The sequence below is a fragment of the Humulus lupulus genome, chromosome 4, assembly GCF_963169125.1.
Source record: "Humulus lupulus chromosome 4, drHumLupu1.1, whole genome shotgun sequence".
Lineage (NCBI taxonomy): Eukaryota > Viridiplantae > Streptophyta > Magnoliopsida > Rosales > Cannabaceae > Humulus > Humulus lupulus.
Window position 1 is genome coordinate 54,778,705 of NC_084796.1, and position 20,488 is coordinate 54,799,192.

The 20,488-nt window shown below is 36.4% G+C and overlaps 1 protein-coding gene across 1 annotated transcript; it reads left to right on the forward strand.

Annotated features, from left to right (window-relative positions):
* Positions 1-19,366: 19,366 nt before the first annotated feature.
* Positions 19,367-20,093, forward strand: LOC133828973 (glyceraldehyde-3-phosphate dehydrogenase GAPCP2, chloroplastic-like). The gene is made up of 3 exons (XM_062258980.1): positions 19,367-19,480; positions 19,617-19,716; positions 19,846-20,093. The coding sequence occupies exons 1-3, from the start codon at positions 19,374-19,376 to the stop codon at positions 20,038-20,040; spliced, it is 402 nt and encodes a 133-aa protein (XP_062114964.1). The 5' UTR covers positions 19,367-19,373; the 3' UTR covers positions 20,041-20,093.
* Positions 20,094-20,488: the final 395 nt, after the last annotated feature.

Genomic DNA, 20,488 nt, shown 5'->3' on the forward strand with positions numbered 1-20,488 from the left:
TTCGAAGTATTAATTAACTATATCAGCCGATGATTATATACAAATAGATCTTAATCCTGAAGTTACTACAAACTACTATTTATGATATATGAGTTCTTTGATTCACTCGTTAGGGTTTGTCAGAATGATTAAGCTAGATACTTTTGTTTTGGAAACTCATTAATGTAAATGGCTTGGGACATAATATACAGATAAGGAATCTATACCTTATCGCAAGAGATTGAATAATGGCTCTCTTAAGGGTTGACTTTTGGGACTAAAATGTTATTGAGCTCAAATTCATAATTTGGTTATGAATTAACCTTCACTAGTAAAGTCGATGGTACTTATGGAAACAAGATATAAGTAAAAGGGTAAAATGGTAATTTTATTCCCGATTAATTATGAACCATTACTAGAAGGTTAATTTGTATGTAATGATTATATCAATGGATGCTTTATTATTATTATTATAAAGTACTCAGTAAATTAAATGTCTATAATTACAAGACTTCAATCTCATATTTATAGTGGAGTAATCATGAGATTAATAAATTAAGATTATTTAATTAAAGAGTTTAATTAATACTCACAAATTTATTGGAGCTTGGAATTATAGGTCCATAGGTTCCCACAGCAGCTCTATCGACACTATTCAACACAAGAGTTGATATAAATGGAAAAATGGTAAAAAGACATATTTAAGAAGAAATTTGTTCTTCGGGCCAAATGTGCAATTATGTGATAATAGTGATTAATTAATTAATTATTTTTTAATTTTCAAAATTATATAAATAAAAAATTATAATTTTTAAATTAACATTTAATTAAAATTGGTTTTAATTAATTAGTAGAATTAATTAAATATCTTTATTTGAGTGGGAGATAATAATATGACAAGTTCAAATTGCATTTGAATTTAAAAGATTAATATTTATTAAAATAATTAATTATATGTGATAATTAATTAAAAAGATAATAGATTCAAATTTGAATTAATTATCAAGTTGTTGGATTTTATTTGATAAGGTAGTTTGAATAAATAATTAAATAATTGTGGAAAAAAACTTGGACCCTATTTTGTAGGGAGCTACATGCACCAAGGAGTCCCAGGGACTCACTTGGGCGTGTAGCACAGTAAAATATATATTGGATTTTTCACTTCTATTTATTTAATTAATTAATTAATGGATAAATCAAAAGTTAGTTTTGATGTTTATATTATTAAAATAATTAAATAATGGTTGTGAAAATAAATCCCCCTATTTTATGGGGTACTGCACAACACACACAATCCCTGGACTGTGTGTGGCGTGCAGTTATAAAAATAAGGGAGTTCATTTTTTCACTTTTATTTATTTATTAATTAATTATTGAAAAATTCAAAAAGATAGTTTTGATATTTTCATTAATAAGATAATTAATTAATTAAAAGATAAATTATAATTGGTTACATATTTATTTTTTAAAATTTAAATATTTTCTATAAAAGTTAGACTTATCAGAAAATAACAAGATACTCAATTATTTGCTCTAAGAAAAGAACGATACTTTCCATCTCTCCCTGAAAAAGATATAGAAATATACCATCATTTATTCTCTAAGTGCCCACACACTTCTTGAGGTGTAGAGAACGCTGTGGAAGATCTTGGTGTGACTACTTGGGAGCAGCTTGGATAGGAAGATCGTTTATTTTACGAAAAGATAGCAAGGACACTTGATAGGCATCGAGAGGTATGTTCGTTATTATTTTCTTATTTATGATTAATGTATGTATATTAATGAATTCGCATAATTAAAAGTAGAATTAAATATATTACAATTTTTTTGTTGTACACTGGGCCAACCCATCACACAATTCCGCTACGTATTAGGAAACATGTTCCTAACAGCTTATCCTTTTGCCTTGTTTGATATGAATTACCTTTGATATTTTTATGCTTGATGGCATTTCTAGTGCTAAGATATTGTAAAAAGGTACATGCATGTTTAGTAGATTTTGATTCAATGATCCAAAATCAAAGTATCATCCTCTAAAATCACATGCATCCAAGACAACTTTAATTATCTTGGGTTCCAATTCCTTGAGTGCTGGGCAATCTAGTTGCAATTCCCAGTCTCCTTGCAGTTGGAAACACTCCCCTTTTTGTGTACTTATAATCAGGCCCTACTCTACGATGCTTTGCTGCATTTGGTTCCCTGCTAGTGGACTTCTTATTATTTTTGTTTGAATTTCTTCCTCATTTGCTCTTCAAAGAAGAAGCTTAAAGCAGCTTCTCCTTGAGCTTGTTTAGTAGTATTAGCATCGTTTCATTTGCTCGAACAACCATCAACAATCATCTTTTGAAGGATTTTGTGATCGTTGCATAGGAAAAATAGGAATATCTTTGATTATCACGAACTCGATGTTGTCCATAATCAACACCATGTTGACGCTGGACAAACATTTCGTGAGGTTCTCACCATAGAGTAACTTTTTAGAGATTAGAGAGAGTATGAGGTGGGGAGCCTAGAGCTTCGATTATCAACTAATTAGAAAGCAACAGATTTCTTGACAAACATTTATTCATAAAATTTTTAAAATAGCATAACATACAAAATGTTTTGAGATAAGCAAAATACTAAAACATTTATGTTCTATTTCTTAGGTACTTTAACTAGCCATGAACCCATGTGTTCTGGTAGGCGAAAGTCACAAATATTCACTTAGTTAAATAGAGAAACATCTCAATTAATAAAACGTCATAGACTTTTATTAACTATAAATTTCATCTGATCAAAGTAACGAAAACTCATGTGTCGCGGTAGGCAAGAGTCACAAATATTTCTTACTTTATGAGTTTGACCAACGGTTTTGATTATTATAGACTTAATTCTTATAGTCACCGTAGGGATGAGTCTATAGAAGGTCCATCTATCCTAAGAAATTTGACCATGTTAAGAAGTCCTGTGAACACCTTTCGTAGGGAGACGAAATCAAAGCGTCATTAGGCCTTACTGAACTCTAACCTTGTTAAATCAACGGTGGAGATCGAATTTAAATTTTTTAAAAATCATTATTAAATAGTTTAGTATTTTATTCTTTTTGAAAAAAAATCAACTTAGGCTCCCAAAAAAATAAAAATAATCAATAAACCATCTTAGGTATGCCAAAATTATTAAAATAATCTGTTATCCAAAAAATTAGCATTGATGACGTGGCAAGTGATCCCTGGACACGTGGCTGACACCTGGAAACGTTCTGCTAGAGTATCGACCAGAAGACGCATTAGAAGCAGTTAGCGGCCCAATCTTACCTGCGACCAGGCTGGTCGATAGTTCCGCATACAAAGCAACATTTATGAGAAGATCTTTGTGAATCCCGAATTTATCTCACACAATCTCCTGAATATCCGATTATTCGGGAAAGAATATCTGTAACAATCTTTTGTAATCCCCCTTGAGCCTATAAATAGCAAGAGATAGCTCAAGGAAGGGACTTTTGGCTTTTGAATCATTTGAGACTATAGTAATTCTCCTAGTAATATTGTATTGTTCTTCAGAGGTTAGTGAAACTCATTGAACCCTAGTTCTTTGATCACCCTTCTGATTCTTAGATCAATATCAGTCTAAGTGGACGTAGGTCGTTACCAGGTCTTGGGGCCGAACCACTATAAAACACTGTGTCTCATTTACTTTTGTCATTACGTTCTTCTCATTATATTCATCCATATCAAGCATATTCTGACTCCGTGTCAGTTGGCCAAATCTTGGGTCAACATAATCAATAAACCAACTTAGGTTTACCAAATTAATAAAATAATTTATAAACCATAGTATATAAATTTTTTTTACATTGATTCTAAAATTACCATTGAAAATTAATTCAAAAAATAGAATTAATTCGTTTCTAATCAATTATTAGGTCCAACTAAAAAATATAACCTAATACAATTATGTCCAACTTAGGTAAATGAGCCTGAACAATTCAAGCTTGTATAGAGGAGAGCTGGGTTCAATATGTCAGAACCCCTGCTAAGACTCCCTAACTTCCACAAAAAGATAGGAATTTGAACATTCATTTTATTAATTATTATTCAATTGATTAGGACCAATCTAGTAATGCAAAGCAAATAGGCCTTCACAAGTGGAACCATCCACAAGAGAGGAAATTAAACTTTACATGTTCAATTGGGCCCAAATAAAACCTACATTTTATGAAAGTTTTATTTGAGTTTTCCCACATTTTCAAACACAAAAATTGGACAATCATTATACTTATATTTAAAGCCCAAATGCAAAAAATAACTTAATAATGATACTTGATATGCTAATAATTGGATGGGCCTAACATGTTATTCTATAAGAATGTATTATTAAATTATGCAAATATATCACAACAATATACTATTTTGCAAAATATAATAATTAATTAACATAGAATTCATCAGACAAAATTCAATATAATTAATTAAACAAGTTGGAAAATATAAATTAATTAAAACAGAATTTATCAAACAAAATTCGATTTCAAATAATTAATTTAACCTAGACTATTAAGTTGTTAGGAATGACAAGATATTTTATTTTTTTAAATATTTTAACCAATTTTAAAATATCAAAATATATTTTAACCAAATTTAAAATATCTAGAATTATTTGATAACTAATTATAAATATTTAAAAAATAATAAAATAATCTTGAATAATTAGATAACTAATTTTAATATTTCATTTATAACAAAATAAAAAAATATCTTAAAATATCATGATTATTAGATAACTAATTCAAAATATTTTGAAAACCTAAAATATCTAAAATCACATATAATCAATTTTAAATATTTTAAGCTTAACTGCACAAAATAAAAAAAATTTAAAAATTATTTATTTTTTTGCGAAAAAATGCCAACGCAGAATCTGGCACCGACGCCGTACGGACGTCCGTATGGTCGGGTCTCGGCGGCGGCTTCATGCGTGCCCAGCACGCACACTGCAAAATCACTCCAAAAAAATTTTTGTAAAAAAATTGTGTGCAATTTACACAATTTTTTAATCCAAAACAAGCCAAATACAACCAAATTATTGCTAAATTTACATAAGAAAACATAAATATGCACCAATAACATGTACCATTCAATTAATACCTAACACATCAATCAATTTCATACATGTTCATTCATGAAAATAAACTAGCAACCTGGTTCTAAGGCCAATTGTAGGAAATACTTATTGTAGGATCTTTATTTATTTTTATGTAATTTACATATTATCAAACAAACATGCAAATTCTTAGAATATGCTCATATGAAATTGATATAAATATAAAGTAAAGTAAAATCTTACATTACTTCAATCTCTCTAACCCTTCCTTCAATCTCTCTAACCCTTGATTCCTTTCTGTAGCAGAGTATTATCAAGAGATTGAACTAGATCAACAACAGTCTTCTTCACCAAACCTTTGATTAACCTAGAACTAGTGTGGGTTGGTTTTAAACACATGAGATAGAGATTTAGAAGAGAAAATGAAGAGAGAGTGGCCAAGAAAGGTTAGACTGTCTAGATTTTCTCTTACCCATTGAACCAATTGAGATTAACTTCTTTATGAAAACCCTGGATATCATATTCCCTATATAGGCAACCTAATGGGCTTTATTTATATTTAAATTTAAATTAATTAAAAATAATAAACCAAAAATAAAAGCCTTGGGCAGCCATAAATGGACTTGGGCCCAATTTCTTTATTTTGAATTTAAATCCTAATTGGGCCTAAATTCAAAACCTTTTATTTATTTATTTATAATTAATTAATTAAATCCTTATTCGAATGTACTAATTATAATTTGAAACTTGATTTAATATTATTTATTTATATTGACACTAATTTATCAATATTAATAAATTTACCCAAAGATTATCTTTTATTCTCTATATCTCATATCTCTATAATTTTTCAAAATTGACATAGTTAACTTTAAAAATCCTAATTAATAATTAAATCAATTAATTGAGACATTCTAGATGATTTACTCAAAGGTGATGCGGGGACCATGATTCATGAAATCAAGCTCTAATAAGTTACCGTGAATTTATTTATGAATAATTTCACAAACTTATTAATTCCTCGTGACTCCACTATAGACTCAGAATTGAACTCCTGAATTCATAGAACATATTTTCCAAACCATAAATACATTATCCATTTTTATAACCATTACATGCAGTTAATTCTCTATCGATGACTTACTAACGAGATTGGTGCAAATTATTAAGTGTTGGCCGATGTGGTTAAGCTAACCAGGAAGTGTGATATATGCTTCTACGACCCTATGGCTGCCTGAAATAATAAGCGCCATGTATGTTTGGCCAGCTCTATTGCTGGTTATACAAGAAATTGGGCAAGGGGCCCGATGTGACTCTATAGTTACTTATCTAGATTTATTTGCATGCACGAGTAGAGTTATTACTGCTAGGCATGCTGGTTATGATTACGTGATTTGATGATTTCTACTTATGAGCATGATTATGTTTTCTTGCTGAGCCTCGTCTCACGGGTGCTAAATGGTGCAGGTAAAAGAAGAAAACTAGCTATACCAGCCATGAGTTGGAGAGCTTCAGGGACAGGGTGTACATATGCGGCCTGCTCAACCGCCACGAGTGAGGTTATCAGTCAGAACTAGGTTGGACCCTGATTTTGTCACTTAGGTCGGCTTTTGTATTCATTTTGAGTTTGTAACAGTTTTTAAACTCTGTTTGGATCCCATGTATTGAAATCACACTCTTTTAATGAAATGGTTGACTCTTGATCGATATATTTAGTACCTAAACCTATGGTTAGTTTCAATTACACATTTTAAGTCCAAAAGACTTGTTTAGCGAGTTAAGCAATATTTAATTACATAGTGTAACAATCCTGGATTAGGATGATGTTACCACTTGGTATCATAGCAGTTTAGGTTTAAAGGCTCCTAAAGATTGGTTGGGCATGTACACTCACCGCTGTATACAAGCTCGACTCAGGGTTCGATAACTATTGATATTAATCTGTGTTTACCGACCTAGTTGACATATGAATGTCTTATTTGCATGCTTGATTAGGAAGCATGAGTTATATTGATAGGGCCTGACCCTTGACTGTTATGTGAATGTTAAAGGATGTGCTTATTAGCACTAATTTTGCTATGAATATTGAACAACTGCTTATTAGAACTGTTATTGCATGTGTATGCTTAATTGTTCTATCTTGGACCATAGGGTGGTGCTAAGAACCGTTATTGTTGCCTGATGGGTCGAATCATTGATTGCAGATAGACTTGGAAGTATGCTTCCAGGGCAATCAAATGAAGCAGTCGGTGTTGGAAGTCAGGTTAAAGACAATGACAAGGGTAAGAACCCTCAGCCAGCTCCTGAGAGCTAGCAAGCTAGATTATAGAGGCAGGAAGAAGAGATCCGCCTACTGAGACATCAATAGGTTCTAGCAGGGAATGGTACACTAGTTGTGCAACTTGATGCATCACCAGTATTAGAGTAACCGTCAGGGGCTGAGAATAGGTGGGAGCCTCTTTATGAGCGCGTGAGGAAGCAGCACCCTCCTACTTTTGAGGGAGGCCCAGATCCGCAACGAGTTGAGCAGTGGATAGGTATGACCACCTCTATCCTAGACATTATGGGTGTGGTAGTAATTACAGAGTGTCCTATGCTACATTTATGTTTCAGGAGGATGCTCGAATATGGTGGGAATTGGTATCTCATACCAGAGATGCAAAGACTCTAAGCAGGGAAGAGTTCAGAGAATTGTCTAATGAGAAATACTATAACGATGCAGTCAGAGCTGCATAGGCAGATGAGTTCAACAATCTAGTGCAGGGACCATGACTATTATAGAGTACGCATTGAAATTTGACAAGTTGGCCAAGTTCGCTTCAAACTTTGGGCCAACAGATTTGATAAGAAAGGAAAGAATTGTATGAGGACTAAATGTTATGATAGCATAGGATGGTAAAATTACTTTAGTACTTATAGTTACAACTTTTGCTCAGGTAGTGGAGAAGGCCCTTACTGCTGAGGGCACTTAAAGTAAGATCTGGCATAAGAACATGACCATAGAGGATACTAGGAGGGTGGGACCTCCCTTTATTGGATCTGGTAGGGGCGAAGGCCCTAGTGACCAGAAATGGAAGACCTCGGACAATATTAAAGTTACGAGCCCAAAAAGAAGGCCACAAGGTATACAGGTTAGTCACTAGGGCAGCAATGAGAGCTGGATGAATTATCAAGAATGCGCCGGATGCAGCATACGTCATTTGGAAGAGTTTCAGGCGAAGGTATGCTTTTTATGTGGTAAAGTTGGGCACCTTAAGAAGGATTTCCCAAGAGTGAAGAAGGAAGAACCAAAGAAGGCGGACAACATGGGCCCAGTTCGAGTGTTTGCATTGACACAATCAGAGGCTGAGGCTCGACCCTCAGTGGTGACATGTCAGCTTTCTAGTGTTGGCACTTCTTGTTATGTTTTGATTGATTCTGGGGCTACACATTCCTTTGTATCTAGTAGAGTGATTGATAGGTTGTGTAGACCATGTGAGTATTATGCAGTGGGATTCGGGACTCTATTGTCTACTAGGGATCTGGTAGTCTCTAGGAGATGGGTCAAATAATTACTAGTGGAGGTGGATAGTAGAGAGTTATCAGTAGATCTGATTGAGCTGGTCATGGAGACTTAATTCTAGGCTTGAATGTTTTTGGGGGTGTGATTTAATAGTTTAGGATCGGCAAAAAATGCAGAAAAATGGTGGGCTTTATGTGTTTTGAGGCTCAAGCCGCGACCTTGTTCATCAGGCACCACAGCCCGCTTGAACTCTGAGGCTTGGGGAGCGTCGAATTTTGCGCAGGCACTACGGCGCAGCTTGAGGCGCATCGTGGCCCGTGTTCCCCAAATGAGAGAGCCATACTCTCTAACTTGAGCGCGCCGCGACCGTTAAGGGCTGGGCCGCATCTCAAATGGGAATTGTTGGCTGTATGAGTGTTTTAAGCTCAGGAACCCAAATGTTAAGGCTCAAGAAGGATTCTAATACCCAGTTTAGTAGAATTCGAGGTCCCAAAGGCTGGTATTTTAATCTGAAGTTCTTAATTGGTTAGAGATTGATGGATATCTATTTATTATGGCATTGTGACTAATTTTTTACGTCAAAGCTCAGGTTATGGGATTGTGCTTGAAATCGTATTAATTTGTCAGCTCGGGACACAAGTAAGAAAATTGTTTGTGCCCGTAGAGTAGGGGATGGCCCCATAGTTTGTGTTGCAGGGCATGGTCCTATTATTTGTGTTTAGTATATGTATGAATACTTGTAAATAAAATGCTATGTTGTGAATGATTATTGAATGAAGACGAAGGCTAGGAATGGCAAAGGGTGAGAATGGAAAAGGGTCGAGAATAGCAAAGGGCCAAGAACGATGAAGGCTGGGAACAACAAAAGCACGTTGAGTGCATATCCCTAGGTCAATACCCTCAAAGGGTGCTGTATCCACCCACTCGGTGAAGACCGCGAACGCAGGGCCTAGTAAAGCACCTTGGTCGGTGTAAGCCGCTATGTGTTTAGTCTGTTGACTTTTTTGCTGTATATTGTTGGATTGATATATGATTTGTTATACGTTGAGTTTTCTTGCTGGGCTCCGACTCACGGGTGCTCTATGGTGCAGGTAAGGGCAAGGGAAAGGTCCACCAGCAAAGAGTTGGAGAGGGTGCAGCGTCGTGTACATGTTCAGCGTACCTGGCTGCCACAGCCAGGGTTATTTTGGGAAAATATGTTGCAATAATTTGTTTTGTCGCTTAGGTCGATTACATCTACATTTTGAGTTGTAATACATTTTTGAAATAGTATTTTGGGATCCTAACTGTATAACCTTTATGATTTTAAGGAATGTCCAAATCTTTTATAACCAATGATGTTAAGTGAATCTTTATTTCAATTTAATCACATTTTTCAGCCTAAAACCTTGATTAGCGAGCTAATGGCACATTTATAAATAACATGGTAATGAATCTAAGGTGTAGGGATTTACAACTTGGTATCAAAGCTTTCCAAGGTTTATGGTTTCTAGAGATCGAACAAAAATGTACGCTCGCTGCCAGTGGGAAGCTCAACTCTGGGATGGTCGGCATTAGATGAACTATTTGTGTAACTGCTTGTTTAAGTTGCCCTATTTGCCTTAATGTTATAGATAGAGCATGATGAATGTGTTTATATATGTATGATGCTAGGGCACAGTCCCTTGATATGCTATATGTTGTGTGCGATGTGTTGATTGATGTTTGTATTGGATTAATAGGACTAGGGGTGGTTTTTGGATGTTGTTATCATGCCTGATGTGTGGCATCATTGATTGCAGGCATATTTCTGCTATGCCTCGACGATCGTTCAAACTCTACGGCAATAGGCCAAAGATGACAATCAAGGTTAGGACCCTCCACCTGCCCCATCGAAATGGCAATAGTTGTTTGCCGAAATGGAAGCCATACTTCAATGAGCGAAAGGTGAGCTCCAAGAGTTGAGGCAATAGGCCCCTCCTCGGGGCATTGGGTTACAAATTTCACAGGCTGTGGCACCAGTGCTAGCCCAACTTATGATGGAAAATAGGCGAGAGCCTTTATACGAGAGGTTCAAGAAGGAGCACCCTCCCACCTTTAAGGGCGGTCCAGACCCACTTCAGGCAGAGCAATGGATGAATTTGATTTCTTCCATCTTGGAATTCATGAGGGTGGAAGGGAATGAGATGGTGGCCTGTGCCAGCTATATGTTGAGGGAAGATATGCGCATTTGGTGGGACGTTGTATCCTAGAGGAGGGATGTAGAAGTTATGACCTGGGAAGAATTTAGGGACATCTTCAATGAGAAATACTATAGTGTTGCAATCCAAGCTGTAGAGGTGAATGAGTTTGTCAACGTGACTGAGAACTGGATGAGGGCTATAGAATATGCACTGAAGTTTGACTGGTTGGCGAAGTTCGCACCAGACTTGGTGGTTACTAATATGGCACGGAGGGATTAGTTTGTGCAAGGATTGAACGTCATGATAGCCAGTGACGTCAATATAACGATAGATCCGAGGACTACCACCTATGTTGAGGTAGTGGAGAAGGCCCTTACAACCGAGGGGGCCGAGGATCAGATATGGTGATAGGGCACCGCTAGGCACAATGCTCGGAGGACGATGCCTCCTTTTACTGGTTCTAGTCGGGGTAGTGGCCCCAGTGAGCAGAAGAGAAAGGCCCCAGATTCATTTGTTCCTCTTGGTTCAGATAGAAAGGCAGGGGGCACTTTTAGTGGCCGTCATGGCGAGGGAGATAACTGGAGGAGCTTCTCGGAGTGTCCTCGATGCAGGCGATGACATCAGGGAGAGTGCAGAGTCAGAGCTTGCTTTACTTGTTGGAGTGTTAGTCTTATGAGGAAGAATTGCCTACAAGCTAGAAAAGAAGAGCCGAAGAAGAGTGACAACCTCACATCAGCCAGAATATTCACCTTGACCCAAACTGAGGCTGGGGCTAGTCCCTCGGTCATGACAGGTCAGACATCTAGTGTCGGTTCTTCATTTATGGCATTGATTGATTCAGGAGCTACGCATTCATTTGCATCTGCTAGAGTGATAGACAGTCTGTGTAGGCCTTGTGATATGTATGCTAGGGGATTCAGGACTTTGTTGCCAACTGGGAACTATTACTCTCTATGAGATGGGTTAGAGCATTACTGGTAGAGATAGATAGAAGGGAGTTGTCTGTGGATTTGATCGAGCTAGCGATGGATTACTTTGATATGATTCTGGGGATGTATTGGTCATCAAAGTATGGGGTAACGATAGTCTCAAAGCATACAATGGTGAAATTTGAACCAGAATGAGAGGTACCCTTTATAATTGTGGGGACAGTGAATGGACCACGAGTACCTATGATCTTGACAATGAGGGATAAAGACCTAACGCAAGAAGGTTGCGTAGGATTCCTAGCAAACATAGTGGGTACCTATAGGATTGTTTCGGTTGGACCAGATGAGACCAGATTTGCATGCGAGTTTCCTGATGTGTTCCCAGCTGATTTGCCTGGGTTGCCACCACACCGAGAGATTGAGTTTGCCTTAGAGTTAGCGCCAGGGGCTGAGCTAGTATCTAGGACACCTCATAGAATGGCTCCAGTAGAGTTGAAGGAAGTGAAGATTGAGTTGCAGGAGTTATTGGATTTAGGATTCATCAGACCGAACTTTTCGCCAAGGGGTGCTCCAGTGCTATTTATCAAGAAGATGGATGGATCCTTAAGGATGTACATTGATTATAGAGAGCTGAATAAGTTTACCATCAAGAATACCCACTACCCAGGATCGACGACTTGTTTGACCAGCTATAGGGGAAGACAGTGTTCTCCAAGATTGACCTGCAGTCCGGCTACCACCAGTTAAGGATTAGAGAGGAGAACATACCAAAGACCGCATTCTGCACGAGGTATGGACATTGCGAATTCCTGGTCATGTCCTTTGGACTAGCCAATACCCCAACAACCTTTATGGATTTGATAAATAGGGTCTTCAGGGATTATTTGGACAAGTTTGTGATCGTATTCATCAATGACATTGTACTCCCAGTTCGAGACAGAGCACGAGTAGCATCTTTGTTTGGTACTACAAAGATTGAGAGAGCATAGGCTATATGCTAAATTATGAAAATGTGAGTTTTAGTTGGCCAAAGTAACATTTCTGGGCCACATTGTGAGTAAGGAGGGGATTTTGGTGGACCCAAGCAAGATTGAGGTAGTGAGAGATTGGTCCAGGGCAAGCAACGTATCAAACATTAGGAGTTTCTTTGGATTAGCAGGGTACTATCGGCGGTTCATTGGGGAATTCTCTAGAATTTCCACACCATTGACGGAGTTGACGCATAAGAAGACTAACTATAATTGGAGAGGTAGATGTGAGAACATTTTCAAAGAATTGTAGCGGCGACTAATCACCGCTCTGGTATTGAGTCTCCCATGAGACAATGAGAAGTTTTTAGTCTACTGCGATGCTTCTAGGCAGTGTTTGGGGTGTGTATTGATGCAAGATGGAAAGGTGATAGCCTACGCGACAAGACAGCTGAAGGAGTATGAGCAGAGGTATCCCACTCATAATCTGGAATTGGCAGCGGTGCTATTTTCATTGAAGGTTTGGAGGCATGATATGTATGGGGAGAAGTTCAAAATATACACCGACCATAAAAGTCGAAAGTATTTCTTTACTCAGAAGGATCTGAATATGCGCTAGAGGCATTGGCTGGAAATGGTAAAGGACTATGATTGTGACATATTGTACCATCGTGGGAAGGCCAATGTGGCGGCCGACGCATTGAGTCAGAGGGGCCAAGGGTAGTTATTTAGTTTGAGGTAGATATCAGAGAGGTTAGCTGAAGAGATGACCAAAGTAGAAATTGAATTGGTAGTTGGTCAACTAGCCAATATCACACTGCAGTCTTCGCTCATTGAGAGTATCAAGGAAGTGTAGAAACAGTTGAAGAAGTACACAGAGGATGTCTTTGCTAGAGTGGCTAAGGACTTTTCCATTTCAGAGGTGGGTTTATTGAGGTTTAAGGGTCAGATTTGCGTTCAGATGGATTCTTGTATTCGATGAGAGATTTTAAACGAGTCTCATACCACTCCCTATTCCTTAAATCTAGTTACGACAAAGGTGTACCAAGACTTGAGAACCTTGTATTGGTGCCTAGGGATGAATAAGGATGTAGTGGATTATGATGCCAAGTGTTTGATCTGTCAGCAGGTAAAGGCTGAACATCAAAGGCCAGCTGGGTTGCTACAACCTTTAGGGATTCTGGAGTGGAAGTGGGAGGACATCACCATGGACATCGTGGTTGGATTACCGAAGACTGTAGGATAGTATGATTATGTGTGGGTGATTGTGGATAGGTACACCAAATTAGTCCACTTTTTGCATGTTAAGACAACTTATGTAGTGGAGCAGTAAGCTGAATTGTATGTGAAGGAAATTGTGTGACTTCATGGGGCTCCAAGGTTGATAGCATCCGATAGGGACCCCACCTTCACCTCAGTTTTGATAGAGCCTGTACAAGGCTATGGGTACACAATTGCGATTTAGTACAACCTATCATCCTCAGACGGATGGACAGTCTGAGCGAACGATTCAGATACTGGAGGATATTTTGCGAGCCTATGTTCTGGATTTTGGGGGATCTTGGAGTAAGTATCTCCCTTTGATTGAGTTTTCTTACAATAACAACTATTAGGTGACTATCGAAGTGGCTTCGTATGAAATGTTATATGGGAGGAAGTGCAAATATTCCATTCATTTTGATGAGACGAGTGAGAGAAAGTATTTAGAGGACCAATGAGGCAATTGCGAAGATTAGAGCTCAAATACTCACCTCCTAGAGTCGATAGAAGAGTTACTCATACTTGAGACGCATGAGCATAGAGTTTCAAGTCGGTGATCATGTATTTCTTAGAGTTTCTCCCTTGAGGGGAGTGAAACGATTTGGAGTGAGGGGCAAGTTGAGCCCTAGGTTTATTGGCGCTTTCGAGATTCTGGAACAGGTTGGAGAGGTAGCCTACAGGTTGGTAATGCCTCCAACTTTACCAAGGGTTTACAATGTATTTCATGTGTCCATGCTCCAGAATTATGTATCAGATCCTACGAACGTGGTGAGTTATGAGAACCTGGAGCTGGATCAAGATTTATCTATGAGGATAAATCGGTTCAGATTCTAGACCAAAAAGATAAAGTCTTGTAGAACAAGACCATCACCTTAGTGAAAGTGCTATGGAGGAACAACAAAGTGGAAGAGGCGACTTGGGAGCTTGAGACTGATATGCGGGAACGATATCCCTAGTTTTTCAGGTAAAGTTCGAGGACAAAATTTCTTTAAGGAGCGGTAGTTGTAACGTCCCAAATTTGCTAATAAGGCTTAGTGCCTTGATTAGCATGCCAGGAGGGCAATAATTTATTTAATTATGTTATTATGTGGATTGAATGATTATGTGATTAGAAATGAATGAGTAGGTGAATTAAATATGCATGTAGGCCCATTTTGGTTGAAAGGGGCATAATCGTAATTTTGGCTCGTTCAGGGATTAAATTTGAATTATATGCATGTTGTACTTGATACCATAGATTGTGGTGAAATACTTGTGATATTTTATCCAAGTTGGTCCTAGGGATAAAAATAGTGAAATAGTCACAACGAGGTTAAGTTCCTAGCTCGGGGTAAGCCTAGGGATATTATGGGATCGTAGTGCATGTTTGGGATTACTGGGTAATAGGTAGCGATTTTGTAGCGTCCCAAATTTGCTAATAAGGCTTAGGGCCTTGATTAGCGTGCTAGGAGGGCAATAAATGATTTAATTATGTTAATATGTGAATTTGATGATTATGTGATTAGAAATGCATGTTTAGGTGAATTAAATATGCATGTGGGCCCCATCTGGTTGTCATGGGCATATTTGTAATTTTAGCCCATTGAGGGCACAACTATGATATATGTGTGTGTTGTGATTGATACCACGAGTGATTGGTGATATATTTGTGATGTGCGATCTGAGACGGCCCTAGGGAGCAGTTTTGCTAGATAGTCACAACCACTACACCAAATTCCCATTTCCATAAGACATGAATATAATAGAAATGAAAAAGTATTATGGTAAATGTTATATATGTTGCAAATGAAAAAGGCGGTAATATTTTGGGAGCCCGCCACTTATACATTTTTTTTCAGAAAAAATCACACCAATTTCGAACTCACCATTTTCTTCTTCGGCTAAGCAAAGTCCGAACTCTTTCTTCGGTTTCATCATCCCTACTTCAAATCTAAGCTCACATCTCCTCCATCCCTCAAATCTCAGCCTCCATCCCTCATATCTCCTCCATCTCTCTCTCGTCTTTCTCTATCTCTCTGTCAGTAGGGTTCCATTCGTTGGGTTGTTTCACTCTTCTTCGGTCTTGGCAAGCCAGGTAAGGATATATAGTTTTAGGTGTTATTGATCTGGGACATTGGTTTTTTATGCTAATCGAGCTTAATTTTGGAATAATTCTAATGGGGTTGTTTGATTTTTTGTTTCCCTCTCGTGTCTATCTCTCTACCTCCAGCCTCCCCCGACCTCTGCTCTCACACTCTCTCTCCATATTTCTCGGCAACAGACAGTCCAGCAAGCCGAGCAGCGAAGGAAGCAGAGCACCCACCGACGATGACTTCTCCAACAGGCTCTCGGCTCGCTCTCTCTGACTAGCAACGACGCAGGAAGGGACTCCTCCAACAGGTTCTGTCAACTCTCTTCTTTCTTTGTATTCAGCTTTTTCTTTGTTATTATCGAATTGATTGAAAGCTGAAATAGTTATTATTGAGAAGATTGAATGCTGAAATAGATAATATAGAAATGAGCAGTGGGTTTATACTTTATATTTTTGTGAGTAATTGATGTGGTTACTGGTTTATATATTGCTTAATATCTTGTTTCCACTTGAGAAGATTCATTTGGACATTTGGTTTCAAATCTTTTATTTTGCTCAGCTTTTCATTTTTAAAGCACACAAGTGTTTGGCAAAATGTGTCAGAGAATATTAAGAATATTTGATGTTTTGAACTTATTGTTTGTTTCACAAAATGTCTCGGAGAGTTATAAGCATATTTTAAATGATTGTTTGTTCGAATAGTAAGAATGTCTCAGAGAATATATATATATGTCATGATCTTTGTAATCAATATCATTTTTACACACTAGAAAAAACGAAGATTAGTTGGGCAGTTTACAATTAGATTTTTGCCACCCGAAATATACATTGGTTTGGTTGAACACTATAATATACATGTGTACCTATAAGATACAAAATAAACATATAAGAATCTGATCTCACTTGGCTAGTGGTTGCTCACTTTTTTGTTCTGTTACCAGAAAAAATATTTGGACATGGAAGTAGTGTGTTTGAAACTTTCAAACTTTGGATTCTTTTGGCTTTTATTGATTGTTGCTTTTACTAGTAGGAACAAGTTAGGACATGTAGATATTGTTGGGGGCTGTTATTTGGTCAGAAGGCATAGACAATGTTTCAATCCGTTGGTGACCCATCGTAGAAAGAATCGTTTCCCTGTGGTCAGTAATCAGAGGAGTTCAGATAGTAGCGCCAGTTCATCTGAGATTGATGAAAGATTAGTTTTTAAAGATGAGAGTTCTCTTGACGGTGGAGGCAATTGTGCTTCGTAAGACTACTACTTGATGTATTATATGTTTTTCATCTTTGCATTTTTGCGCCAGTTCATCTTTGCATTTTTCTCACTCAATGTTTATTTTGTTGTTCTGGTTTGGTATGTTAATGGGTTCTTTAATAGATGATGGAAAATGTTTATGAGTAGTTTTTTTGCTGCGTTAATTGATGGACATGCAGCCTAGAAAGCTTTATATGAACCTACCCACTTAAAGGGAGGAACTTTCACTTCATTTTCGTGTTTATTTCGGCATTGTATTGTTCACTGATCTTTTCAATTGACTTCTAGTGATGATTATATCATGTATAATAATGTTTCTACCCTTTGATGGAAAAACTCATTGTTGGAAACAAATTCTCCTTGGTTTTTCATAATTGCCCTTTACATCTTTGCCGCCTCATTATTGCCACCACCACCATCATATCTATCTATCTATCTCTCTTTCATTCCTTCTTTACTAATACTACTGCTACTCTCTCTATCTCTTACAAGGTGGGTGAAGATGTAAATGGGCTTTGAAAATAATCTGTGGTTAATATTGTTAATGATCTCATATAGATATGAGATCTGAGGGCTCTCTAATAATACATTTGTTACATTTAATGGGTTGCTCTTGTTACTTCTATAATGAATTTGTGTTTCCTTAATGGTTGTTCACATCCATTACGGATCCTTAGATCATGTATAACTTGAGTTGCTGATTTGTGATGACGTTTTTACTGTGTCAACATCTTCACTGACATGGTTCCTGGTCGCAATTCTTATGCTCTCTTCCTCACTCCTATACTCTTGAAAAATCATATGTAATGTCGAACTGAACTTAATTCATGATTAGTAACTAATGATGTCTACAATAAAACTTATGTACTGATTTTTTATTTGTAAGCTGTAAAGTTGATCTTACTGTTAATGATCTGAAGGCTTTTAATAACTATTATATGTTACATGTACTGTTGTATGTTAATATGTTCTTCAGTGTACTACATTAACACCCTTTATGTTTTATCATTGATTGACATGAAAAATTCATTACTTGAATCAGGAGAGTTGTAAAATCTTATTTCATGTGAATTGTTCTGAACAAGTGAACGAGTTGAATTGTTGAACTAAATTCAATCTGTGTATAGCTTAGTAAAATGTATTTGTCTATGTTCTTGTTTTAATGTTGAGGACTTTAGTTTCATTAGCCCAATAATGAAAATAGTAGTAGTTTCAAAAAGGTCCATGATTTTTCATCATAACCGTTTCCATCTTTAGATGGTAACAAGATGATCTTTTTTTTTTCTTTGCATTCTCTCTCTAGATTGGTGAAGATGCAAACTGGTTTTAATGAAAATCATGGTTATGTGCTTGAGTATAAAAAAAGGCTCCATTTTAATATGTTTTTAAAATGTGTATGTCTAAAAGAACTGAGAGCTTTATCTCAAATGACTACTATGTTTGATTTCGTTTCTGTGTTAGTTGTTCATGTTGCAATTTTTTTTTGTAAGTGTTCTTATTACTTTTTTTATTTCAAAATTTGTATTTTTCTTAATTTCATTATGACTTCAAGGATATATATGTCTAGTGCTAAAATAATCATAATTTTAAATGTTTTTATTGAAGCTCAATTTTGTGGGGACATTACTTTTACAAATTCTAAGTAATTAAACATGTTTTGAGTAGACAGTCTTTACTAGTTGGCTAGGAGTGTGAACACAGGCAAAATTGTGACAGATTTTACTAGAGCATTGATGATTGAGAAAACATGATTTCATTCTTTTTGCTGTATTAAGCGTTCATTATGTGTTTTTGACTTGTTTCTCTTGGAAATTAATTATTTGCAGACAAATTTATGCTTTATAACTAAGAGACTTTACAAAAGCTATTTATTATTTTCAACTACTTTATAAATGTGAGAGATGTCTTAAATCTGGATCATTAATTGCTTTGAAATTATTTTTATCACCTTAAACCCACTATAAATGTTACCAAGTATTTAGTTGCATATAATTATCTCAATTATCTATTGATCAAAAAATGATTCTATTCTTTTTCAGAGTATTTTATTAAATTGATGTCCTTTGCTAATAGTTCAACTTAAGTAACAGTTACTCCTAATTGTCTTCTACGGTCATCCCATTATATGAAAATGGTTATGATATTTTCTATTCTTTATCCAGGCCTACATGTTTAAATATGACTCTACTCATGGATTATTCAAAGGAAGCATTAAGGTTGTAGATGATTCAACCTTAGAAATCAATGGGAAGCAGATTAAGGTTGTGAGTAAAAGGTAATTTTCATCAGATCTTAGCATGAAAGTGTATACATATTCTTTATTTTCTTATAGCACTTGCAAATGTGGGTGTTTTTTTGTTTAAAGCTTAATGTAAATTGAGCTGACAAGTAAAATCTAAACCTTTAATCAGGGACCCTGCTGAGATTCCTTGGGGTGATTATGGAGCTGAGTATGTTGTTGAATCTTCCGGTGTTTTCACAACAATTGAAAAAGCTTCAGCACATAAGAAGGTTTCTTTTACTAATTTATTCTGTTCTCTGTCTCAGACAATCAAATGTGTGAGAGCCCACCATGCACGTACAAATCCATTTACATTTGCATGAAATTCTTTGTAACATTGAACTTTTCTGTCTTTGAAGGGTGGAGCCAAGAAAGTAGTTTTATCAGCTCCATCAGTTGATTCTCCCATGTTTGTGGTTGGAGTAAATGAGCAGACATACAAGCCAAACATGGACATTGTTTCAAATGCAAGCTGTACTACCAACTGTCTTGCTCCTCTTGCTAAGGTCGATTGCTACTTGTTTTTATTGTTTTTGTTTTGGTTCTTGTTGTAGTTGTTTTTTCTTCTTCTTTGTGTGTGTGTGCGCGCACGCGCTCTGGATGAGTAGAAGAAACAAAAATAGAATTGATTTACAAAGAGTAGAGAGACCAAAAGAAAAACCAAAGACTGATAGTCTTACTAGAAACAGCAAGAAGAAAAGTATGGGAAATTTCTTTATAAAGCAACAATGAGCTGTGATTTTTATAATGATTAGTGAAATTGTTCAAACTTGATTTTGAATTTATGAATGCATCTGGTTATCTACAGCTTGATTCATAGAGAGAGAATGCTGAGAGAGTGAGCCAACTAGCCTAACAAAATTTCTATATATAACATAAAAACTGAATAAACTACACACACATACAAAAAATGCTTGTAAATATACAGTAGCATATGTAGACAAGCTTTTAGATTTAGTTCTTTTCATTGCCTCATTTTGTTGGAACTTTTTAAGTCTTGGT